General features: G+C 53.7%; 1 protein-coding gene and 1 long non-coding RNA gene across 10 annotated transcripts in view; one reads left to right on the top strand and one right to left on the bottom strand.

The window, feature by feature from the left end:
* Slc41a2 (solute carrier family 41 member 2) overlaps nt 1–3,977 on the top strand; it is a 102,957-nt gene extending 98,980 nt beyond the window's left edge. For all 9 annotated transcript variants that reach the window (XM_063255485.1, XM_063255486.1, XM_063255483.1 and 6 more), the window contains one exon: nt 846–3,977. In XM_063255485.1, coding sequence (XP_063111555.1) covers nt 846–1,031 — 186 coding nt within the window. In that variant the 3' untranslated portion in view covers nt 1,032–3,977. The remainder of the gene's footprint in view (nt 1–845) is intronic.
* A 9,525-nt stretch (nt 3,978–13,502) lies between these two features.
* On the bottom strand, nt 13,503–19,225 carry LOC134477413 (uncharacterized). Its single transcript, XR_010049475.1, has 2 exons — nt 16,577–19,225; nt 13,503–14,588 (listed from the first exon to the last, which is right to left on the bottom strand). It is a non-coding gene; the product is annotated as an uncharacterized LOC134477413 (long non-coding RNA).
* Nucleotides 19,226–25,679: the final 6,454 nt, after the last annotated feature.

Here is a 25,679-nt window from a genome sequence, read left to right as displayed (position 1 = left end):
GAGAGCGCTCAGCACCAGCAGCCCAGACACCGGCTAGGGCCACACTGCCTTCCCCTGCAGCGTGTGGACACTGGAATCCTCCCTCTAAATAGATCAGAGGAGAAAGGTTTATGTGATCTGGCGAGTGAGCACTTCTCAAGGTTGACCTCTTGGAAGGCGTGTACCCGCGTCACCCGTGTTGGAGTCCCACTGCCGGCCTGTGTCCGGGCGCCCACCTGCTGCTGCCGCTGCCCTCACCGGGGCACCGCAGTTTCTGCCGCGCCAGGAGTAGCGGAGTGGCCAGTGTCCTGCTCCGCTGCCTTCGCTGCACTTGCTGGAGAGACCACTGGTCGCTCCCTTTTGGCTCTGTCCCCTTGTCGCGGTCTGACTGCCTCCCAGGCTTCCCGCACAGACGGAAGCAGAAGCGGAAGCCGCCCCGCGGGGTGCAGCTGAAGCACAGTGGTGGCTCAGGTCACAAGCTTGACTCTCCGTGATTCAGGTCGCAAACCGAACTGGACAAGAACCGCATCCAGTTTCCCTAGAAGGTCCACGGTGAACCTAACCATTTAATCTGATGCGGTTCTTGTCCATCTTGTCTCAGTTGATAATCAGAATTGTGAAAAGAACTCAGTTCGTGAACCGAGGTGAACTACTGTGACTGGGAGCCTCGCTGCCGGCGAGGGGACTCCTGAGAGACGTGCATGCCATGTTGTCTGGTGGAGAAAGCCATCCCTGTCCGCTGAACATCTGTCCTCTGTACATCTGTCCTCTGGGGGCTGCTGCTCCTCCCAGGAGGCTGCGGTCTGGCTCTGGCGTGCAGGGGTCAGGGCTGCCGGCGCCCCCGCTGATGGTGTGCTGTCTTGCAGGTGTTTGCCTTGCTGTGGATTGCAGACTGGACGGTCCACCACTTCTGGAGGAAGGGAAAGGACCCGGACAGCTTCTCCATCCCCTACCTGACCGCGCTGGGGGACCTGCTGGGCACGGCTTTGTTAGCCTTAAGCTTCCACTTCCTGTGGCTCATTGGAGATCGAGATGGAGACGTGGGGGACTAGGGAGCCCTGCAGGCCCTGCTCCGTCACCAGGGGAGCACGCAGGGCAGCCGCCTCTGGCTCTTTCCCAAAACTGCACGGAGTCGGAAGCCATCATTGATGTGGCCAGGGTGATCTTTCATGGGCGCGATTCCACTGAATGGCCTTAACATTTTTTAAGGAATTTGTGCTAAAACCAGAAGGAACAGTATTTGTGCTGCTTTTTTAGAAGAATTTGTCATAGACCCAGCTACAAACTCAAGAAAGAAAGACTAAGAAATGTTTACAGTGAATCATTTTGAAACCACAGACACGGCAGTCACGCACTTTGTTACTGTTTGGGGTGTAAGGCAGAGGAGGCAGTGCTGGGTTGCCTTTTCTCTCACAGATGCACGAACTGCAAAGCGTCCTCTAAAATGAAGGGTACCCGTCCACGCTCTGCAGTTTTACCTGTGCCACCTCGATGCTAGCTGGGGTAAATTCTCCAACCACTTAAACGTGTGAGTAGATGCGCTCAGGTGCATGCGAAAGTAGCTTGTCCCAGTGCTGAGCTAACGTCAGCTCTGCGGTGCTGCCAGGCCGCCTGTAAACACAGAGCCATCCTGACAGATCCCGGTGAAACCAGGGGCTGTGTTTGATGGCTGATTCATAGAAACAACGTTGCTGTTTTTCACAGTTTCAGATTCAAAAACAAGCTAGCCTGAGCTTCATTTGTAGAAACAAGATGGCAAGAGAAAGTGTGAGGGTGTGTACACACGCGTGTGCATAGGTGGCAGAGAGGCACTGTCTGGGGGGCTGGGCCCTGGGTTGCTGACAGTAGAGATGAGAGCTCTGGGAATAAAAACCTTACGGTTAATCTTCAGCACGTTTATTACCATACGTTGGTCATTTGATCCCAAAGTTTACTACGGACCAGAACTTGCTTTGTTATCTGCATTATAATTAGTGCTGTCCTCTTTTACAGAAAGCTGTACCATTGAGTAGAATCCAGACCCCAGACAGAATGAACGAGCAGCTCCCCAGCCCTGTAGAGGAGCCTGGCAGTCCCTTGGGCGAGCGCTCACGCCCCTCCGCATCACCCTTCAGCACAGGCCGCGGTGGCCGTGTCACACAGCGCTGCACGTCTCGGGTGCGCGTTCTAAGCCACGTCCCAGCTTCCAGTGGGTTTGATTTCTCACACCACATCATTCACTTTAAAAATGCAGTGCAAGGCCAAACACGGTGGTGCACACCTGTAATCCTGGCACTCAGGAGGCTGACGCAGGAGGCTCACTTAGAGTTCTAGACCTGGGCGTCAGCGTGGGCTCGAGGCAGCCTGAACTCACAGCAAGACCCTGTCTCAAAAGACAAAAATTTAAAAAACCAGTGCAATCTCCCCAGACCATTAGGTAGTAATTTAAAATGATAAGGGAATAAAAATGCCTACCACTTCGATTACTGTGCTTGTAGTTGTTAGTGTTAGGTGTTTATAGTCATACTGGAGAAGTACCCTCATTAAGTTCTTTAAAATAAGGGCCTGTGGTTTATTTTGAAACTTTATTTCATTCTTCTGCCTCACAGTGAATCTTTGAAGGCAGAGACTGAACTAATTATGGAATTTCTCCTTTGGAGAGTTACAGTGTCACAAAGTGAACATTTTTATAAAAGAATGATTACATTTAAGCATTTAAGTTGACAAACATTTAGGTACAAAGATTTATTTTTTAGAATATCCAGGAACAGTGGCTTTTTTTTTTTTTTTTTTTGGAAAAGCGCCTGTAAATCCCTTACTTACGTTCAGGCCCTGTGTTCCCAGCCGTGTTCCCTCCCGGCAATCTCTGTTGGTTTGTGTAACTCATGCAGTGCAGCGCAGTGGGACACCGCGGCGTGGGGCACCCACAGCACCGCTGTGCCCTGCATGCCTGCACCCCGCTCCCGCCCGCTCTGCCACAGAGGGGAAGGAGCTGCAGGGAGACCGCGCTTGCAGCGTGGCACAGCCGCACAGTGGCCAGGCCGTGGGTCTTCTGTGCCGCGTCCGGGACCCCACGCAGGCAGCCGAGCGAGGGAGGCACAGGGTCTCCACACCTCCCCGAGTGTGTGAGAGGCAGCGAGTCCAGCTAGCTCTTAAGTCCCTAAGATCAAGGGAAACATAAACAGAATAATGAAAATACTTTATGAAATACTTCACTGTGCTTTATAAAGTAGTTTTTACTTTCCTAATGAGGAAGTTGGAGTAAAGAACAAGCCCTTATTCCGAGGACGTCTGGTTCCACTGTTCTTCCCCGGTGGGGAACAGCACTGCCACAGTGCTGACAACCAGGACGGCTGGTGGGAGTTTTGTCTCCTTTCTCTTTTATTTTTATTCAGCCTTGGTTGGAGCAACAAATGTCTAAAAGGCATGGGGTGGGGGATCAGTCCCTGGCCAGCTGAGTGAGTTACAAAGGGACGTAAATTCCTTTGAAAATTCTTGCTGGGCCGGGGATGTAGCTCAGCAGCACAAGGTGTCCTGAGTTCGATTTCCGGTACTCAAAAAAAGTGTCTTAAAGTTATTGCAGTGTTCTGAAAGCCTTCACATACATGTGTAGCCAGTAAGATGGTTTCCTTTATTTGCCCATAAAATAATTTATTGTCAATCGTACATAATGTAAATTAATGTATTTATTTTTATTCTACATAAAAGCTTCTGCTTTCCAGGTTTGCTCTCACTAATTTATCAGGCACTTTATTTACATATAGAGAAGCTGTTTTTATTTTTGCCCATCAAAATTTTTTCAAAACTAAAACTACTCAGAACCTGATAAAACAGAAACACAAGGTAATGGACCTTGCGGGGGCGTCACAAGGTCGCACGCCAGGGACGATGGACGGGCCCAGTCCCAGCGCCTTCTGCACGGGGCTTCCTTGCCCGCTGTGGTTCAGTCTGCCCATTCACGGTGGGCACCTGTCACCTGTGATTAGTTGTAAACTCAAATAAAATTTAGGAACTATCAACTAGACTCTGCTTCTTTTTGATGCGCTGCAGAGCGGCAGCGTACGCGTGAGTAGCCCGGAGGCCGTGGCTGATGTGAGCGCGGGCTGCTCCTGGGAAGTGCGGGAGAGCAGCTGCTGGCCACACTCAGACTGCAGCCCCGGCCACTCTGCCTTCGCCCGGGCTGTGGGCCAGGCCTGGCTCCGGTGGTTCTCCTGCTGCAGCCCTGCTTCATCGGGCCTGGCACAGCCCCCCACCCCACACCCACTGGGCAGGACACCGGCCCTGGTCACCCCTCCACCCCCACTGCACGGCCCCGTGTGCTCCAGGAGCTCATGAGCAGCCGCCCAGCCATCACATTGAGCCCCCGCTGCCCCCAGCCTGCCATGCTCCAGGGCGCTCCTGGGAGACTAGGCTTTGCTACACCCAGTCTCCGTGTCACCAAACCAAGGATGGGTCCCCAACAGGAAGCCCCTCCGGACGACGGGCCTGCCTGCTTCCAGGATTCCCCCTGTGCCGCCTCCCCTGCCCGCCTGCAAGGTCCCCGGCTTGCTGTTCTGGGCACTCCTGATCTTCACTTCTAAGTGTCGGGGTGCCTTGGGCTAGCTGTCTCTCTTCATCCGCTCCCTCCCCCTCGGTGCTCTTCCGTGGTGCTGTCACGAGCATCGAGAGTGTCGAGCATCGAGCGTCGCCTAGACTGGGTGCTCCCAGGCACTCCTGCAGTCCAGCCTTCTGGCCGGGCTCCGAGTCTCCCTTTCCCAGTGCCGCTGGACGCCTGCCGAGGGTCCTGGCCTTCTGGGCAACCCTGCCGTGTACCTTGACACCTGTATGCTACTGGTCCAGTGACCACAGGGTACACGTTAAGGCCGATCTCCTTGTATAGAGGACTGAGGACTTCCACACATCAGCAAGTCGGCTGCAGGGGCCAGCTCGTAGATGGCTCAGCGCTGACCCCAACACACAAACTGAAATGCTAATTAAAATCACACTGCGATACCACTCACCGGGTGGCAAGAACTCAGAACTGGATGAAATCTTGCTTGGCAAGGCTGCGGGAGACAGAATTACAGGGTAGGAAAGAGGGATAGGGGCTGGGGCAGGCGCCCTGTGTGACAAGGTGACCAAGCCCTGAGCTCCAGATCTGCCACCCACCAGCACCGCCCCCAGGCCTGGCGAGTGAGGACATGGCTGGGTCCCCTGCCATGTGATTTACGGCAGAGTTAGTGGAGCCCGGGTTGCTCTCTGTGAGGAGAGCAGGCAGCCACACCTCTCCACTCCAGTCGGCCACCGAGGACCAGGGGCCCGAGGGAGACGGCAGCCTGCGAAGCCTGGACGGCGCTCAGGCCCTTGCCTGCGAAGCCTCCCCTGCGCCTGCGGGACACAGCGATGCCCCACCTTGTTCCCAGTTCTGCTTCAGCCCTGGGCACCTGGGGTCCCCTCAGCAAGCCTGCTGTGGGCCCCCGTCGCCATCCAGAGCTAGGATGGGCCAGGCCTGACAAAATTTGTCCCTTTCTGGGGCCTCTCACCCTTCCCACGGTGGGGGTGGGGACAGCGGGGTGCCACAGACTCAGCCTTGGGTGTTGTCCTGACTCTGTGGCCAGCTCCAGTTCCAGCAAGGCAAATGGGAGGTGACCTTTCCCACTGTCCGGGAGGACGTCACATGGTGGCTTGGAGGGACTTTGTCACACAGGGTGAGTTTGGAGCCCTGGCCACCAGCAGCCCAGCTCTCCTGCCTGGTTCTGGCTGGTACTATGCGTCTAGTCCAGAGTGAAGTGGGCGTAGGCACCCCACCATTCTGCAGGACCTCTGCCTGTCGGGCGGTCCCTGGGTGGCCCGTCCCATCGGTGACCTCACTCGCAGTTGCTGTGGTGACATCACGCTTCCTCGGTGCGAGCTGGACTAGGCCAGGCAGTCGCCAAGGGAAAGGTCAGGGCCAGCCCTCTGCTCCTGGTCCCTGCCATGCTCCTACTGGTGAGTGCCAGAAGGCAGGAACTCGGTCCGGTCATTACTGGAAATTGAAGAGAAGACACAGGAGGCTGCTCTACATTTAGCTAGGGAATTCCAAGTGGAAAATCTAGGTGGATGCGATCACAGCACAAATTGTCGTGGGGGGAGCCAGACTTACAAAGCCCAGCAGCCACACGGAGACTGGGCCCTGGAACCAGCATTCCCCATGATGCCAAGAAACAGTGGTGTGAGCGGGTGGAGGAAACGGCGTGACGGGGTCAGGCAGGAGACCTGCACCGCCTCAGCAACAAGACCCATGTTAGTGTTAGGGTTAGGGTTCCACCCTCAGCACCCCACAAAACAATGAAAACCATAAAGACGTTCTAGACTTTTCTGCGGTTGATGTGGTTAGAGATTCATGTCTCTGTCTCAGGGTCTCTCTGCATTTCAGGCTGGCCTTGAAATCATGGAAATTGTCCTGCCTCAGCCTCCCCAGTGCCAGGATTGCAGGAGGGCACCTGGCTAAATTGTTTTTAAAACTCTTACAAATTGTCCAAATTTCCATCAATAACCATGTCACATATATTTTTCTAATTATTTAGCAATTACTACTTTTCCAGCCAATAGATTCTCAGGTTCAAATTATAATTGTTTTCTTCAATTCTTATGTGTAGACATTAAATTCAATAAATAACTGTTATATTCCAGCATTTAGAAAGCAAAAGATGTTAGTCTGTGTAGCAGTGGGCACCCAGTGCTTAACGTTGTGAGCCGCTGACTCTGGTGGGTGTGCCTACATCCAAGGAAGTGGCACCTTGAGACCTGACAGCTCGTCCCCCCTGGGCTCAGTCCCACCCCGTGCTGGGCCATTTCAGACGCCCCTCCCCGTGATCTCCGGGGCTTGGACTACAGGAATCCAAGGCCCCCTGAGCCCCTTCCATGTGCACCCCTGCCCAACACAGCCCCACGTGGCACTCAGCATGCGGCAAATTTGAGTTCTGCTCTTGGGGGCTTTCTGGAATTCACTGGCTGGCTCTGTGGACGCGCTGCCCCTGGATGCAGCACCAGCTCTGTGTCCCTCCCTGTGCAGGGTGCAGGGGTGGCAGAGGGCACTCCAACACCCTCGGGTCTCCAAAACCCTGTCCCAAGCAGGGCACTCACAGCCATGGGGTCACCGGGCGTTTCCTAGACCACCAGAGCCCGTGTCATTGGGCTTCAGGAGAGACGCAGTGGCTTTAAACTTCAATTCACAGACAGACACAACACGCAAGCTTCTGTCCCGCAGCTGACTGACCAGAGCGGGCATCAGAGAGCTGGGCTGCCCTATGGGCACTGCCCGGGACCGGCTCTGACCCGGTGTGTGCTGGCCGTGGCCTCCTCAGAGCAAATCTGACCCGAGCATCCCCATTTTAATACACAGCACACTGGTTAGGAACCCGACTGAGCTAGCTTGACACCATACTTCTCCATAAACCTGTTTTCAGCCTGGACGGCGGGCGGGCACACGCCTGTCATCCCAGCACGCGGGGGCGGAGGCAGGAGGGGGATCGTGAGTTCAAGGCCAGCCTGGGCTACACAGCAAAACCTGGTCAGAGAGAGACAGAGACAGAGAGAGAGACTGTTTTCAATTTATTCAAATAGGTACAAGTCAAAAATGCATTTTCACCAAAGGGACTTTTTTCACGTCATCTGTTTGCTGCACGGGAGGACATTACCTATCATTACTTTTTTTTTTTTTTTTTTTTTTTTTGGTCTTTTTCTTTATTATCGGTACTGGGGATCGAACTCACGACTGCCTGCTTGCAAGGCAGGCGCTTATGCCACTGAGCTAAATTCCCAGCCCCCCATCACTACTTTTTTAAAAAGATCTTTTATAATGCGTTTTTATATATATATATATAGTGCAAAGTTACCATTTTAACCATTTTGAACACAGAGTTTAGAGGCATTAAATGCACCCTCGGGGTCGTGCAGCCGGTCACCACAGTCACCTGCAGGGCAGTCCAGTGACCCCCCAACTCCAGACATCTCTAACCCAGCTTCACCCTGCTGCTACACTGCTGCGGTTCAGTCTCTCCATCCGAGACCTGTACCTGGAGCCAGCCTTACCTGACTGTCTCGCTCCACACCACCAGGAGCCGCCCTGCCTTTCTGTCTCAGCTGCCCAGGGCAAATCCCAGTCTCTCTGAGCTGTGTTTTCAGGCAGTTCCCAAAGGACCTTCCCAGATGCCACACTAAAAGTCAGACTTTTTCAAACCACCCTCCGTCTCCCAGCTGTTTTCTGGGAGACCAGGGAGCTCACTGTGAGCACTAGGGTGACGTGGTCCCCGGGACTTGGCACAGTGGGATCTGGGGACACAGGCAGTAAAAGAGTCCCCAGAACTGGGGAATGACCAACATTACGGGCCTGGGTTCTGATCTCTCCTCCATTCTGACTTCCCGTAAACCAGTTCATCTCTGTGAGAAGGGGTTTTCCAGTGTTAAATATATTCACTTTCTGGTTTGGCCTTTTCTAAGGGTGTGGGCTGTGCCCTTGTGTTGGAGCCTTGCCCCTTCCTGTGCAGTCCGATCTTAGGTGGGCTGCTCAGTCTCCAAGGCTCAGGAGAGCCTCTGTTATACAATGTTAATTCCGACCTTAAAAGGTAGCCAGGAAAACCAAGTACGTGGAACTCAACGGCACGTGCTGGGAGCTGCCTGGTGACTGTTCCGTCCTCTGCATTACTGTGGGTACCCTGACACTCCCCCAAAGCGTCATGTGTTTGGAAGGGGACTGGATTATGTCAGCGCTACCACTGACTTGCTGTTCGAGGAGGTGGAGCCTGTGAGCCAAGTAAACCTCTCCTTAAGTCACCTTTGGTGAGTGTTTTGTTCCAGTGACGAGGGAAGTGACTAAGCAAACACAAATTTCACGTAACAACCGATGTGGAGCCAAAGATCACAGATCGGAATCGTCTGTGAGAAGAACCTTGAGCTGTTTCTTTCCCACGGGCTCGGGAGTTGGTGGGGTGCGGTCTGCCGGAGCGTGGGAGCTTGTTCAGGGTGCAGCATCCTCACTGCCGGTCTGCCCAGCCCCTTCCCTGTCACTCAGGGTCCGGGATTCTGCAGACAACCAGCAGAGTCCAGCCAGGAGTCTGGGCCCCAGCACGTCTATCTGACAGGTCATTTTAAAGTCGTAAGATAAAGAATCTTTCCGAAAAAAGAAAAAGAATCTTCCAGGCACCAGGAGCAGAAAAACACTTTTAAAGGGGAAGCTTGCACAGACAGGACTCTGCACTCCGGGAAACCAGCCTGCTCATCTTGACCACGGTTCTTGCAGGATGCGTGTGGCTGATGACGGGAGCAGGACAAGGGGAGCTCCGAGGGGACAGGAAACTAAGGGACCCTCCTGTCCTCACACTGTGGAGGCTGCAGGATGGCCAACGCTGAAGTCTCATTCCCTCCCCAATCCCAAAGAACTGTAGTTAAAACAGACTCTGCAAAGCCCTCCCCATCTGTAAAGCTGCCGCTATGCACACCTGCCTCCCCTACTCCATGCAGAAGCTCTTCACCACGTTCAGGCCGTACCTGGCCCGCACCGCGCCCCACGCACCCGCTCTGAGAGCTGAGCACAGAGAGCCAGGCAGCCCGGCACCCTGCGGGGAATTGCTTCACGGAAGCAGAGTAAGACCGGCAGAGGCCACGGGAGGATTCACCAGCCACACGCAAGGCGGGGTGGCTGAGGCCGGCAGGCACTGAGGAGGGAGGGCTGGCTCCGGGACACTCTTGGGGACACTGGTGTTCCTGCCAGGCGAGGGTCCTGGCCTCCACCAGCAGGCGTCCAGTATTCTGTCCGGGAGACAGGGCTGCCCCAGTCACTTGCCCACGTGGTGGCGTGGACTCCCGCTTACTTTGCATCGGGCATCTGGACCCCTTTCACATGTGTCCCTTTGACATGCTTTGGCTTTGTGCATCTTGTTTTGTAAGCACTTTCTTACTTCCTGGGTTATAAAACACTCTGGGCTTGTTTTCTGCAGTTTCTGGGCCTGTTTCCACAGAGCAGCTCTGTGTGAGAAGCGCTGGTGTCCTGTACCGGAGGAGGTTGTGTGTTTGCTGCTATGGGGGCATTGGGCCCTTTCAGCTGAGAGGGCAAAGGTGTGCATACATGCATGTGCGTGTGTGTGTCCACTACCCCAAGCACATATCGTCTCTGTGCACACCACTGTATGCAGCCACCTAGACCCTGAGACCAACACGTGTCCATCCCCGCCGCTGCAGCTCTGGTCACTACCACATGGACGGACACAAAGCCTTCCATCGCCTCTGGCATCTCCCACTGGTACGTGGGAAACCTGGCTCCCACTGTGGTAGGAGATTAACACATCAAACAACCGGGCAGATGTATCAAAGCCAGAGAACCCAGAGGACACACACAAACACAACTCCTAGAAGAACTGCAGAGCCTCAGCCTGTGATCTGTAATTCTTCAGTCCCAGGTGGCAGGACCCCAGTAAGTCTTTCTGTAGAAAAGTTTAAATCTGGCACCCGGCTGAGTGAGTATTTGCTGGTGCCCTGTTTGCACACGGAGGATCCAACCTGGGGTTTTGCTGCCTTTTCTGTGTGTCTTGTGTTCAGGGTGCTGGGGACCTGGAAAGAAGCCCCATGGGGCCCTCAGCTCCCACCCACAATCCAGCGACACTGCCACCACCCACTTCCTTAACGGTCCGAGTCTAGTATGCACCTGCACTAGGGTCAGTGCTGCTGTCCAGTACCTCCTTGCGATGGCCACACCATGTCTTTGTCTAATGATCGGTTAGCATCACCTCCTGTGGTGTGCATGATGTGCCAGGCTCCACTGCCTCAGTTTCCATGAGAAGATGTAACAGGTGACAGCTCTGTGGCCGACAGCAGATGTTTGTGGAGCAGGAAGACAGAGGGAAATTTGAGGCCGGGCCAATGGCCACAGTGGACATTAAGAATTCAGCAGGAACGGGAACCACAAAAAAAAAAAAAAAAAAAAAAAAAAAGACCAGAAGAGAAGGCCTCCCTTCTTGTCCCCAGAAGCTTACAGAAATGTTTCTGAAGCCTTGGGAATCATCTCAGAATGTGGGATAGGCTTATATTCTTCAAGGTGGAACAGGGTGAGCCCCTGTGTATTAGTTACCTTGCCTCTGCTGAGACAAGTGCCCACCACACGCAGTCCACAGGATAAGAGGTTTATTGTGGCTCACAGTTTGCGAGGCTCCCATCTACGGCTCCTGGTTCCGAGGCAGCAGCATCACAGCAGAAGGGGCTGGCAGGGCAAAGCTGCTCACCTCATGGCAGCCAGGAAGCAGAGCAGGGCGGAAAGAACCGGGCAGGAAGGTGCCAGGGACAGATACACCCTTCCAAGAGACACCCCAAGATCTCCTTCCTCCTCCTGGGCCCCACCTCCTAACAGCTCACTCAGTTATAAGTTCATTTGTGGATTAGTTCACTGACCAGGTCAGCACCCTCAGGATCCAGTCACCTGTGAAGGCTGTGCCTCTGAGCAAGCCTTTGATACACAGGTCATTGGGAGACATTTCGGTTCAGCCGTAGCACCTGGAAATCTTAGTGGCTTCGTATGGCAAACACTTTGGGCCGTTGTAGGTCATGAAGTTCCCTCCATACACAGTCATTCAGAGCACCCAGCCCCTAGCACCCTGCAGAGGGCACAGAACATTGTTAGGAACCAGACAGACATGGGCGTGGCTTGGCTCACGTGTACCGGTGGTCCATCCAGGTGCAAGGAGGGCAGGAAATGCAGTCTTCCAGGAACAAAAAGGAGCCACATAGCATCCACCTCCACCATGGCACTCTAGACATTTCACGTGGGCTTCCAAGAGACTGGTGTAGGAGCTGAAGGACCTGAGGCTTCGGGGCATATGAGGAGTGAAACCCACAGAGCTCACAGACCTGGCCAGAGTCACCAATGCCAAGTTCTCAGTGTGGAGAATCTAGGACCTAAGCTGGGCTCTGGCCACAGAGCCATGGGCAAGTGATGATCACACAGTCTCTTCCGGCACTGAGTCTGCTCACCAGAAGGATGCGGAGAGGCTGACCGCACCTCTGGAGCACATGCCAGGCTGGGCTGCACACCCGCGAGATCAGCTTGGCACCACCCCAGACTCCATCATCCCAGGACCTTGGGATGACAGGGCCAGAAGAGGCCATCCCAGTGACCACTGCAGCCCACAGGGTGGCCACTGAACAGGGAAAGGTGGCAAGGACAACTGGTGGCTCCTGCTGTCCCCAAATGGAACCTGAGACATGCTCTGGGGTCAGACAGAGGAGTGGGCTTGTTATGGTTTGTGTCTGGGTGGCCCCCCAAGTCTTACACAGTCATGGAGGTGACTGAACCCAGCATTTATGATTGGTTCATTGTCTAGCACTGGGATTGGTGGCAGGGTACTGCACCCGCCGAGAGGCAGGTAACCAGCATACAGTATGGGGGAGGGAAAGAGGTGTGCTTTTCCTTTTTTCCCCTGTCTTGGAGCCTACTGAATATGGGATAAAACCTCCAAAACCTGTAAGATAAATAAACCTATCCTTCCCTAACTTGGGGCATCTCAGCAACAAGAGAAAAGCAACAAGACAGAATTTGGTACCAGGAGTGGGGTTGTTGCTGCGCCTGTGCCTGACCATCTGGCTCAAGAGCCTTTGGGAATGGCTTGTGGGAAGAGTTTGGAAAGGTTCAGAGATGCCAGCTGAATACACAGAGCTGGAACACCTTAGGCTGTTCTGCATGAGAGACTCTGGTCAGAGCTCAGGAGACCAAAAAGCTATTAGAAGGCTGCTGGTGAAGACCAGGCTTGGGAGGTTTCTGCTGGGCAGAACTGGATTGGTATTGGACTCCAGCTGATGTGTGTTATGGCCTGACAGAAAGTTTGTCTGCATTTTGCTCATGTCCAGAGATTTTACCTGAGATGGAAGGCAGCAGACTGACTAATCTGGCAGAAGAAATTTCAAAGCAGTCGAATGTTGAGGCACTGGCATGGCTATTGTTGGGGGCTTTTAGCCAGATTTATGTTGCAAATCAAGAGCAAAGAGCCCAACAGGATGATTTAAAATATTGTGAGTTTGACCAAAAAGGAAACTCCTGTAAAGCTGCAGACTACAAAGATAGAGCTGAGGAGATCTTGATTTCTGAGAAAAAACAGAAAAATAAAAAAGATGGCCTGGAGACAGCACCGGAAGTGGTGGCAGGTCTCCACCCTTTGCAGCCTCAAAACTACAAAAGTGAATCACTTTGCTGACAAGAGAAAACTACAGAGCACCGTGTTCAGAATGACAGCAGAGGCAGCAGGCACACCAGGTTCCAGAATGGTGGCAATATAGAGAACCTTTTCCTCAGAGTCAGGCTCAGAGAGCTCAGCAATCCCCTACAGTTAAAAGAGGAGAAAGCCTGGCTACTGCTCCACCTGGCAGCGGGCCTCAGCAGCATCCACGTGGCACTGGTTTTAGGCCCACTCAGAATGCAAGAGTTCTGAGCTTAGGCAGCTTCCACCCTGATTTCAGAGGACCTGGGAGGCCAGGCAGTGTGCCCCTGAGAGGGCCGTGTGTGTGACCGGCGCAGCTCCAATGAAACAGGAGACAGGAGACGCTTTTGTGGACGACAGTTAACTGCTAGTTTATTTAGGCGGGCTCTGGTTTATATATTCGGCCGTGACCAATCACAGGCTGCCACAAGGAAGCAGGGCGGGAATGGGATGCAGGCTCCGGCTACTATATCCAGCTGTGGCCAATCAGGAGTTGCCACAGAGTATGGAGTGAGCACGAAGTGCACACGGGTTGGCTAATTTAAGGAGGGACGTAGCGCATTGCGGAAGCTGGCGTGGTCCTTAGTCCCGGGTGGGGTATGGTATGTTGAGCGCCTGCGCCCAACATCTCCCCCTTTCTTTATAACTGACGCAGGGTCTCCAGAGGTCGGTGCCCCTCGTGAGGTGTCCTGCTGCAGTCATGACAATGCCTCACTACTCGTTGGTGCTCTTTTGGAGGGGGCGGGAAATCTGTTTTATGAGCCCAACCCGCGTGCTCGCCAACATGGGGACCGGGGTGTCTCCTGGCCAAGGACGACACCCCCTGCGATGCTTTGCTCCACACCTGCGTCACAGCATGGCGAGCCATGCTGCCGGGCTTTGACCAGATTCCATGATCAGCAATGCTTGTTTGATACTTTGTCCCTATTCCTTTGTCTGCGAATCCGACAGAGCAGAAGTAGACTGCCGAATGCGGCAAGTGTAGTCATGGTAGCCAGAGCCCCTGTTCCTGCCCATTCCTTTATGAAAGCCAATTGGAGAGTTGGCCCGAGCTGGATCACAGGAAACTCGTCTGAGTCCGCCATAACTGGAACCGGTGCGAACTGGAGTACCTGCATAACAACAGCTGAAAGTGTACTGTTATCCCAACATTATAACATATAACAGGTTGCGGTGGAGCAATTTAGAAAAGTCATTGGCTGCAAGGACCGTACGAGATGTAAGAAGGAGGGGAAAAGGAGGCTACTAACCAGGGGAGTTGGCCAAGGTGCCATGGTTAATGGGAGTTGTGGGTATACTTGCTTGGTCTGGCTTGTGAGGCTCCTGTTGGTTCCCCTGTTCTGTGGTTGACGTTTCCTCTGGGTCGGGGTCTGGTGGTTTGCAGGGATGTATCAGGCGTTCCGGGACCCAGACAGGTTCGCTGCCTTCTTCCTGCGGGAAGACACAGACCGCCCCTCTCGCCCAACTAAGTACTGGGCTGGGGCCTCTCCACACCCCATGCAGGAGGTCTTTCCAGCGTACCCAACCATGTTTGGGTGCGACAGGGTTGGCATGTAGCTGTGCTGGCGTGGATCCTTGTGGGTTGATGTTTACATAAAAATTGTAAGTGAAGAGGGCAAGATTTAGTCTGGCCCTAGGTGTCATGCCCTGGGCAATACCCTCCTTTTGTTTAAACAGAATAGACTTGAGGGTTTGATATGGCCTAACTTTAATTGCTCTTGAATAAGTTTGGATGCGGCTTTTGTTTTGTCTCGTGGTAGGGCCATCAACAATGGCAAGCCCGACTCCTGCCAAGTTAACGAACTACACCTGGTGCTGACCCAGAGCAGCTGTGAGCTGCTTAATGAGCGGCATGGCTGTCTCTGCGTCTCTAAAAACTCTCCCTGCTGCCTCCATCATGTGGGCCACAAAATCTGAAAAAGGCTCGCTCGGGCCCTGCAAAATTTTTGTCAAGTGGCCTGAGACTTCTCCCCTAGCTGAGACCCGTTTCCATGCTTGTATGGCTATTCTATTTATCTGTGCATACACCTCTTGTGGAAATATCAGCTGGTTATTGAGATACTGCCCTTGTCCTAATAACATATCTACGTTCCAGGCGGCCTGATTGTTCTGGACATTAGCTTGGGCCTGTTCTGTGGCAAGTTCAACATTCCAAGCTTTCCAATCAAGATATTGGCCTGGGCTGAGCACTGCTTTGCACAAACTGGCCCAATCAGCAGGTGTCATGGCATTTCCTGCCATGGCTTCTACTAGGGACAGGGTATACGCCCCATTAACACCGTACATGGTGCTGGCCTCCTTAAGATGCTTTATCGCCTTCATATCTATAGGCAGGTGGGCTCTGTTTCCCTGAGCATCTACAGCAACTGGAAAAGCCTGGAGAAAACGGCCTAGGCCTCCTGGGTCCTCTCTTTTGACCTGATGCCAAAGGTCTTCCTGGAATGTCCCAGGGGACGTCTGGACCCGTTGCGGACAGCTACATAGCTGATGGCAGGGTCTCTGGTGGGCATGATAATCTGGCGGGCCGGGAGGTAGAGCTGTAGGTCTTATACAGGGCGGCCCTGGGATCCCGTACTCACTTTCATTGACCCATTTACTCTGAGAAATCCTGCGTTGCAGCTCATTTATGGCCTCAGAGTAGGGCCCTCTCGACTGCGTGTGTGTGACTTCCCCTCTTTCGGTGGTGTCTGCATCCGCCATTTTGTATACTTCTCCTTCCTCCCCCTCATTATCTGACGAGTCCTTTGTTTCTGAATTGGGTGGGGTCACCTCGCCTGCGGCACTGGGCTCACGAGATTGCTCACGGGAGGATTCTGCCTGATGGTAATCAAGCGCCATGGCGCCAGCCCTTATATGGTCACGACAAGAGGTGTCTGCAAGGCAGCTTCTCACCACTGCCCAAAGGGGTCTGACTCCTGGCTCCAAGAGGCCATTTTCTGCTGCAAAGTCAAGATCTCTCCCTAATTTATCCCAGCTGGGGATGGTAACGGACCCCGTGGGACCAAACCAAGGTGCTACCTTATCAACCTGATCGAGAAAGTTTTGAATTTGTTCTTGTTTCATTTGTAATCCCTTTTCTCTCAGTAAGTCGCTTAAGGCGACTGACAGTGGCTGAGTAGCCGTGTTACCCATGTTAACCGGAATTTCAAGAGTTTCTTTTTTTTTTTTATACAGGGACAGCTTAGTCCCCGCGCCCCTTTACGGCGCCCCCAAAACCGGCCTCTTTACGGCCCCCGGAACTCTCTTTACGAGTTCCTGACCCTTGCGACGCGTCCGCCCAAGGTTGCCCGATAGCCCCCGCTATCCGGCCCGCAGCCCCCGCTGCCTGTTGCGTAGCCCCCGCTACCAACATTGAGCAGTTTAACCTGTCAGCCCCCGCCCGCCAAGTAGCCCCCGCTATCAGCGCTTGACGGTTTTACCTGTTAACGTCTCTGTTCCATCGGAGAGAGGGTCTCAGCTCTCCTCGTACTGTCGGAGAGAGGGTCTCAGCGTTCCGGGAGAGAGGGTCTCAGCGCTCCCCGTATGGGCCACCAGTTGACCGGTGCAGCTCCAATGAAACAGGAGACAGGAGACGCTTTTGTGGACGACAGTTAACTGCTAGTTTATTTAGGCGGGCTCTGGTTTATATATTCGGCCGTGACCAATCACAGGCTGCCACAAGGAAGCAGGGCGGGAATGGGATGCAGGCTCCGGCTACTATATCCAGCTGTGGCCAATCAGGAGTTGCCACAGAGTATGGAGTGAGCACGAAGTGCACACGGGTTGGCTAATTTAAGGAGGGACGTAGCGCATTGCGGAAGCTGGCGTGGTCCTTAGTCCCGGGTGGGGTATGGTATGTTGAGCGCCTGCACCCAACATGTGTGAAGCCAAAGGAGCAAAGGAAAACACAGAAGTTTACAAAAGCCAGAGTGTGGGTTATCTGAGGAAACCTGCAAGGAGAGAGCAGAGCCTCCCCGAGGCAGAAGCCCTGGGAACTGAAACCCCTGGCAGTGCCGTGGGAGTGGAATCATTCAAGTCCTCTGGAGCTCATGACCAGATTGCTTCAGATGCTGGACATGGAGCTCCAGGACTTAATGTTTGCCCTGCTGGAGTTTGGACTTGTTTTGGTTCCAACCCTCTTTATCTCCATTTGTACCTTTTTAAATGATAATGTTTATCTTGTACCATTGCATGTTGGAAGGGTTTAACTTTGTTTTCATTTGTACAGGGGGTTACAGCTCAAAGTTTGCCTTAGATCTCAAAGACTTGGGACTTGAACTTCTCCGCAATGCTGAAACTGTTAGGACTCTGGCAACTCTTGCAGATGGGTTAAATGCCTTTTGTATAAAGGATGTACATGAGTCTTTGGGAGGCCACAGGTGGAATGTTGTAGTTTGTGTCTGGGTGCCCCCCACCAGCCCCATGCAGTCGTGGAGGCTTCTGACCGTAGCGTTTGGGATTGATTTGCTGTCTAGCCCTGGGCTTGGTGGTGTGAGTGCTGCACCTGCCCAGGGGCAGAGAGTTGATGTACCGTGTAAGGCGGGGAGGAGCCTGCCTTGTCCCTCTTCTGCCTCTTTACGCTTGTCCTTGCAGCTGCCATGAATGCTGTTCCTCAGCCCGCCACCCTGCCTTAGAGCCAGCTGAGTGCGGATCAGGCCTCCAAAACTGTAAGCCAAGTAAACCTTTCCTTGCCTCACTTTGGGTGTCAGTTATTTATTGATTTTCTGGTCTTTTTCTTTTTTATCAGTACTGGGGATCAAACTCATGACCACACACTTGCAAGGCAGGTGCTTATGCCACTGAGTTAAATCCCCAGCCCCCAGGTATTTTGTCCCAACAATGAAAGAAAAGTAACCAAGATAGGGCTCGACCTCGTGTTGAGATCAAAGACCTAGGGCGAGGATGGGAAGAAAGAAAGGGGTTTTTATCTTCTGCACACCAGCTGCTTCACCAGGTAAAGACCTTGCAGGTGGGGCTGGGCTGGCAGAGGCTTAGGGGTGACCCAGGGCTCAGCTGAGTCCTGACGCAGCCATGTGGACAGCATGCCCAGCCCACTCTTCACCCCCAGCCGCACCTGCAAGGCCTTGTCCCTCGGTTCTGCACCCAGGCCAAGCGCCTGTGACGGCGGCCACTGCACACAGCCCCACAACCCCCATCGAGCTTGCCTTTTCTTCCTTTCTTTGTCTTTTTTGAGAGAGGCTCTCACTATCAGTTCAGGCTGGCCTTCAGCTTACTTTGTAGCATGGGCTGGTCTCCAACCCACAGCAATCCTCCTGCCTCAGCCTCCCGAGTGCCGGGGAATCACAGGCGTGTAGCACCAGGCCTAGCCAAGCTTGGCTTTTCTTTTTTCTTTTCCTTTTTTTTTCTTTCTTTCTTTCTTTCTTTCTTTTTTTTTTTTTTTTTTTTGGTTTTTTTTTTTGTTGCCAGGGATAAGCTTGCCTTTTCTAAGCCTGGGTCTGCAGCCACTGAGTCCCTTCCAATGCTCTAACCAACCATTCCATGACAGAGCACAGTATTACATCTGTGGAGGTGTTTAACTATGCATTTGTAAGACACTGAAAGAAAAATACCACTCATCTTAGAGTCAGATTTTTGACAATATTGTTTTCTCTTCATTTTTCGCATTTTCTGCAATGCACATGTCAGTGTTGCACATCCCTGGCCCGAAAACCCAAATACAAAATGTTCCAAAATCCAAAGCTTTCTGGTTGCTGACAGGATGTCTTAAGTGGAAAATTCCACAGCAAAGATGCAGGCAATTGTTCAGAATATAGTTTAAAATTATCTTTAGGCTATTCACATAAGTCATACATGAAACACACATGAATTCCATGTTTACAGGTGGGTTTCAAAACCAAGATATATCATAAGTTTATACCATATTCCAATCTGAATCTGAAAAAATCTGAAACATTTCTAGTCTCAAAAGTTTGGATAAGGAATGTCATGTTATGGCTGACACTTAGATGTCCCCCTAAAACCTCATGCATTCATAGGCAGGACCTTTGGAAGGTGACTGGACGTGGAGCGCATAGCTGACTTGCTGCAAGGAGGCAGGGCCTGGTCGGAAGAGGTGACCTTGGAGGGTCCCTCCCTTCTCCCCTCCCCCTCCCTCCCCTTCCCGGACACCATGAGGTGAGCAGCTTTCCTCCACCCAGGTGCTCCCAGCATGCTGCTTCTGCCTTGGACCCAGCTGACCATGGACTGAACCTTCTCCAAACCATAAGCCAGACAGATCTTTCCTCCTTCACGTCATGGGTGTTAGTATCATGTGCCAGCAATGAGGGAATAACTAAGCACCATGTTTTTTTGCAGTTTTGTAAAAAGCTGCCTGTCCCACCAAACACAGAAATGCTGACTGTTGTAGTGAGGAGTTGTGCAGAGAACAATTAGAATCAGGACACAGAATTTATATTGTTTTATGATGGCCACCCAGAGTTAAACAGAGAAAGTGCAGCAAATCTGTCCACAACATAAAGACTCAGAATATTCAGCCAAGGGCCTGGATCCCACAGCAATGTGTCCAGTGAAGACATAGAGCCCATGACAACGCCTCCCACGCATCCACCTGGAGGTCCAGAGCCCACAAGAAGGACTCACACAAGTCTGTTTTATGGATCCACGCTGGGAAGGCCCAAAGGTCAACGGTAAAGCCAGAAAGTCCACGCCAGCGGGGTGAAGGAGCTGTGCTGGTGGGATGAGGGTTCTACACTGGAGCCGAGAAGTCAAACTCACAGCGAAGACCAGGGCTGTCCTGAAGAGCACCACAGCCATACTCAGCAACACAGAGGTCCTGAGCTCTTCCAACAATAAGAACAGTCGAGCATGTGCCAGAGAGCCAGCATGACGAGTTTGTTTGGAGATTAAACAGCACACATCTTCCCCTCCGGAGCCAGGAAGCGATGCTTGATGTAAGGAGCAGAGCTCCCCAAAGTGAACCACAGCCACTCTCACCAACAAGGCCCTGAGCTCCTCCCATGACAATGGCTGGACTCACACTGGGGAAGCTGGTCATGAGAGCTCCTCCAGGAGAACCAACAGCTCAAATAGCAACACTTAGAGAAACCCACAACGCCCGGCTCTTCTCCACATCTCTATTTATGCTGGCAGCTTTCGTCAGGTGGGCCGTCTATGCTCAGCGCCCTGCTGATTTAATGTCGATGTCGCTCCCGGCCGGCAGGAAGGACACACGACAAAGTCTGGCAGTGGACAACCTTTTCTTTTATTTTCTCTCCGTACAGCCTGCCCTGGGATCGCTCCCAGCCGAAGCCTCCTCTGGTCCGCTCCCCGCGGCTCCTTCCGTGCTTCGCTCCGAAGCCTCTACCGGTCCGCTCTCCGCGGCTCCTTCCGGGCTTCTACTTCCCCCCAGGGGTGGCACCAGTATATATACGGATACAGTGTCCAATCATATTAAAGTAAGCAAGGCAAGCTGATTGGCTAACATATTATTGAGCGGGTTGTTTACGCGGTAAGCAGGAAACTAACGTGCTCGATGGGAGGGGTAATCTAACTCAGGCTTTACTCTTTACCACAGGCCGCATGATCGCTATATGCGGCGGCTCGGCAATGTGGTGGCTCCCAACAATTTAATTCAGCTGGCGTTAAGTTGACTCCCAGTTTTTATCCATAACACTGACTTTCCAGAAGAATGTTCTAAATGAGCTTTTCAAGGGTATATGCAGTAGCTAAAATGGAACAGGGTCCCTGCCCAGCCTCCCGTCCGTCCCTGTCATTAGTGAGAACACCACGCTGGTCTACATCACGGCAGGAGAGTGAGCCAAGGCGGTGGCCAAGAGCACACAGGACAAGATTTCTTCAGTGCGTTTCCAGGCTTCCAAAGCCTCTGTGGGACACACACGGAGCAATCACTTTCTAGCGTGTTCTGTTGATTGTTACACGGTGCGCCCGAGTGCACCCACCACAGGGCCCGAGCAAACCCACCACAGCCCCCAGTGTGCTGTCAGAAGTAAGTGTTGCCCTGATGGGTGTAAAGGGTGGAAGACAGGACAGTGTAGGTCCAGTGTCACCGATGGCTGGGGGGACAGGGCTGCTGGGGAGGACACAGGCTGCTCCCTCACTGACAGACGTCTGTGATGAGGAGGAGTGGAATGTGTCCACCACAGCTGTATCTTTCCACTGGCTTCATGGTGGAGAAACACCGATGAGCTTGATTTTGAGTTCTAATTCAGTGTTTCGCATGAGAAAGAACACCCATTCCTTGGCCATTCACTGGGAGGCTAAATTCAGGGAAAGCAGCTTTTTTAAACTCGCACTGTGCGTGTGGACAAAGGAAATGTGGTTGGAGTCCCCGGAGGGGTCGGCACATTCGGAACTGGAAACCGTTCTGTCCAGGTTAATGGTCATAATTCATGTCACAGTGAGACACCACGTGTAACGCTAGAGGCCGAGGGACACAGCTCAGACTGCACAAATCTCTGGTCTGCAGATTGGGCAGCCTCGCAGCTCATTAGAGAATGCCCTGTCCTAAGCACGTGTTTTATCTCCAAGCTAGTTGACTGTCAATTACCGGACAAGGAAGCACAGGTTGAGGGAAAGAGAGCAGTAGACAGGCCCATGGCAGAGGGAAGGATTGAGGCTGAGCTGAGTCTGTGAGGACGGTCATGGTGTGTGCTTCAGCTTTGCAGAACTGTAACACACCAAGAGGATCGGCTTATAAAGAACAAAGGTTCCTCTCGGCTCACGGATTGAAAGGCGCCTGCCCATGACTGATGGATCTTGCTGCTTCGAGCCTTCGAGGAGACAGCAAGTCACAGCAGTGGAGCAGCAAGGTGCCTGCACAGCTGGACGTGAGAGAGGAGGGGGGCCCTAGTAGGGCAGTGACCAGTGACCTGGAAGCTGCCCCGAGGCCCTGCCTCTCCACCCCTCCCGACAGTGCTGCAGGCTGGGGACCAAGACTTGGACCCTTGGGCCTTGGGGGACACTTAGGATCCAAAGTGAGCCACGTGGGAGATTTCCTCTGAGCCAGCACAGCCCCACCCTTGGGCACAGTCCCCAGCCCCAGCTAAACACTAGGCAAAACCTGGGATGCATTAAAGACCACTGCCATGAGTCAGGCACTGCAGAGCGGGCCTGTATTCCTGGGAGGCTGAGGCAGGAGGACTTGAGCAACTCAGCGAGACCCTGTCTCAAAACAGTTTTTTGAAAAAAGTTCTGGAGACGTAGCTCCGTGTGAGGTCCTGGGTTCAATCCCAGAACGGCAATGCTTATCCACCAATCTCCGTGCACACCCACACACACACACACACACACACACACACACACTCCCTGGGGTTCTGACTACACGCCCTGGGGGACCCAGACTTCCAGTACTCATGTCTGCTCAGCTATGCGCACACTCCAGGAGCCTATGTGTGTCCCACCCTGATGGACAGTGGGGGGAGACCCAGCCCAGGAACTGGGGTCCTTCATGTCTCACCGTGGGTCTGGGGCCACACAGCTCACAGCGAGCCGCATGGTGGCCTTGAGGGGACCCACCCACTGGGCAGCGTGCACCCGCAGGGTACCAAGTCTGTGGGGAGCAGAGGACAGGAACAGCTCCTGGCCTCCCTCAGGTCTCACGGGCTGGGATGCAAACGGAGGGGTCCCGGGTGACAGCGGGGACTGACAGAGCCGGCCGTCCTCCTGTCCCCCGTCCCCTCCCCAGCGTCACCATCCTGCAGATGACCCCGGCCTTGGGCCTGCACCCAGCGTCCTCGCCCAGCTGGCTTCATCTTGGTGCCACACTCACGCCCTGTGGCCATGCACGGCACCACCCGAGGCAGCTGGGACTCGGGCCAGTCCACCTGGGCCACTTGGGGTCAGGAAGAGAGAAACTCTGCCCCCCGGGGCTGAACCCCAGGCAGACAGTGATGCCAGCACCTAGGAACAGGGTGCAGCAGAGGTTCCTGATGCACCCCACATTCTGAGGGGGAGGCTGGCCCTTTATAAAATTTTTATGACAAGGTGCATTCGGGAATTAAAACTCAAACTCGAGCCAGACATGGTGACATACTCCTGTATTCCTAGCACTTGGGAGGCTGAGGCAGGAGGATCACTGCAAATCTGAAGCCAGCCTGAGCTACCTACTGAGTTCAAGACCAACATGAACTGCATAGCAAGACCCTGTCTCAAAATAATAATACTACTAATAATAATATTCAAACATGATGGAGATAGATGCCATCTTCCTATAACAGACATTTTTAAAAGGCACATTTTGCAGCTCTCTGTAGCTGGAATGTAGACTCTGGTTCTTCCACGTCACATCTGCTGCTCCTTGGAGGACCTGGACGCTAAAGTTAGTTTCAAAAGGAAGCGGGGGACCTCTGTACTATCTCACTGGCACCGTGGAGACAGAGATGCGGTCCCCCAGAAGGGTGACAGCAGGGGCCCCAGAGACCTCTTACCAGACCAGCGTTTGGAGAGACTGCTGGGGTCTCAGTCCTGAACTGGATCCCGCAGGCCCTCCTGAGCTGTCTGATATTAACCCTGGAAGGACTTCCAGCCTGGACGGGTTTTCTACAACTGCCTGCATGACCTTGCCACAAGGATGTCTACTGAACCCCCATCTGACATCTACACCCCTGTGGGGCCCTCCTCCCTCGGCGTGGGCAGGCGGACATTACTGACAGCCTCAGTGGTGGGCATGGCTTGGGGACCGGGTGCCTCTCTCCAGCCCCCCCCCCCCGCAACTGTGCTGCCACCACCCCAGGAAGGCAACCCCACACCCCAAGGCAGCCTCAAGCACAGGGTGCTGAGCGGCCCTGGCCCCGGGGCCATGTTGGAGGGGGGAGGGGAAGAAGGCTGGGAGGGGAGAGGACCCCTTGCTCTCTGGCTCCCAAAGGAGCCCGCTGCAGACCCGCACCCCATTTCACTCACAGAAACCAAGGGAAGCAACACACAGTGTGTGCCAGGGGCCGACTCTGTTCAGCACTGCAGAGCCCCGTGCAGGCTTCGTCTGGCCTGGAACCAAACCCCCGTCTGCAGCGCCGCCTCCGACAGACCCCCGGGCCCCTCTGTCTCAGTCCTGGTGCAGGCGGAGCCCAACACCTCGGGCTTGGCCTTGGGCCTTGGCTTTTCCTCTCCTCTGGCAGCTGGGAGCTGAGCCACTGCAAAACCTACAGCTCTGTGTTCAAAATGCAGTGCGAAAACAGTTCGGTGGTGCCTCCGCCCTCGAACTTAATCCATTCTACGGTTCTAGGCAGAGACCTGTGGTTATGTTCAACACACCTGATGCAGAGTTGGGGAACAGAAGCAACCTTGTGCCAAGCGCTTCTGCTTGTGAATCCAGTTGTTCGGGAACAGAAGCAGTTGTGAGCCGAGGTGTTACTGTAGTGTTTCTAAAGTCTGAGCCTGAGCCTCACCCACAGCCCTGAGGAACCACCACCCTCTCCAAGCTCCTGGCGCCGTCCCCTCCCTGCCCTCTGGTCTCCGCTTCTTAACCTCGAGTCTTCCACACAGAATCACACAGCTGCGTTGCTGGGTCCCTCTACTGCTCACCCCTCGGAGGGCAGAGTGCCTCAGATGCCAGCCGTCCCCAGGCCTGCGCTCATCTGCTCGTGCTTCCTCCTCTCCCCTCCCCATCCTGGCGGCACCCAGGGCTCGACACTCGGACGCTTGCTGGCCTCTCAGGGTCTTTGCACATGCTGTGCTGCCACCAGAATCCCTGGTTGCTTCCTCCAGGAAGTGGTCTTGTCACATGTTTTGCTCTTTGCCACGTCTCCAGGCCCCTGGTGGGTTTTTGAATGCTCACTGAATAGATGCGTAAATCTGGGTGGAGGGGACAGCTGGGGGCCCTGGACTCACTGTCCACACCACAGCTATAGGCCCAGAGTCATTATAAACGTCCTTAAAATGTAAATCATAACAATTAGTAATAAATTTAAATTGCCTGATATAATTCTGTGGGTCAACAGAGAGGCTACCTAATTTAAGGGTAATCTGAGATAGATCAGAAAGGGAAAAAGGCACATGGATGTTAACAAGTCCCTCAGGGCCAGCTTGCTCCCGAAGCGGTAGCAGAGCCTGAGGAGATTCCGGAGCAGAGGGCCACTGAGCAGCCATCCTTCCGGTAGGCGCATGTGAGCAATCATCTGTAGAGTGACTACAGAGCTGCTGCCGGTCACCCTGGGAAACACAGGCAGATGGCGTCTCACTGTGCGCCTTGTAGCTAGAGGACTGCTGTCGGCAGCACAATGAAGCGTCATGTGCACTGCAACAGGGCGGCTGTTGTAGTTCACAAGAGGAGCCACAAGGACACGCCCGTTGACAGTGAGGGTCCTGGAAACATGGCGGCGCCCTGTCACGTGACCCAAAACATGGCGGCGCCTGGGAACATGGCGGCGCCCTGTCATCTGACCCGAAACATGGCGGCGCCCTGTCGCCATGTGGCCCTCCGGAACATGGCGGCGCCATGCCACGTGGCAGAGGGTGGCAACATGGCGACTGTTCCCCGCGCAAGCTGGAACAATCATGCAATCTGCTGGAAGGACATAGTGACCGAGACCTAGTATGGTGGGCGGGTGGTGAGAATGCTGTAGGGGA

The sequence above is a fragment of the Cavia porcellus genome, unplaced genomic scaffold (assembly GCF_034190915.1).
Source record: "Cavia porcellus strain 051 isolate PalLab524CR breed Dunkin Hartley unplaced genomic scaffold, mCavPor4.1 scaffold_8, whole genome shotgun sequence".
NCBI lineage: Eukaryota > Metazoa > Chordata > Mammalia > Rodentia > Caviidae > Cavia > Cavia porcellus.
The sequence above is the reverse complement of the archived record's forward strand: the minus strand, read 5'-3'. Positions and strand labels throughout refer to the sequence as shown.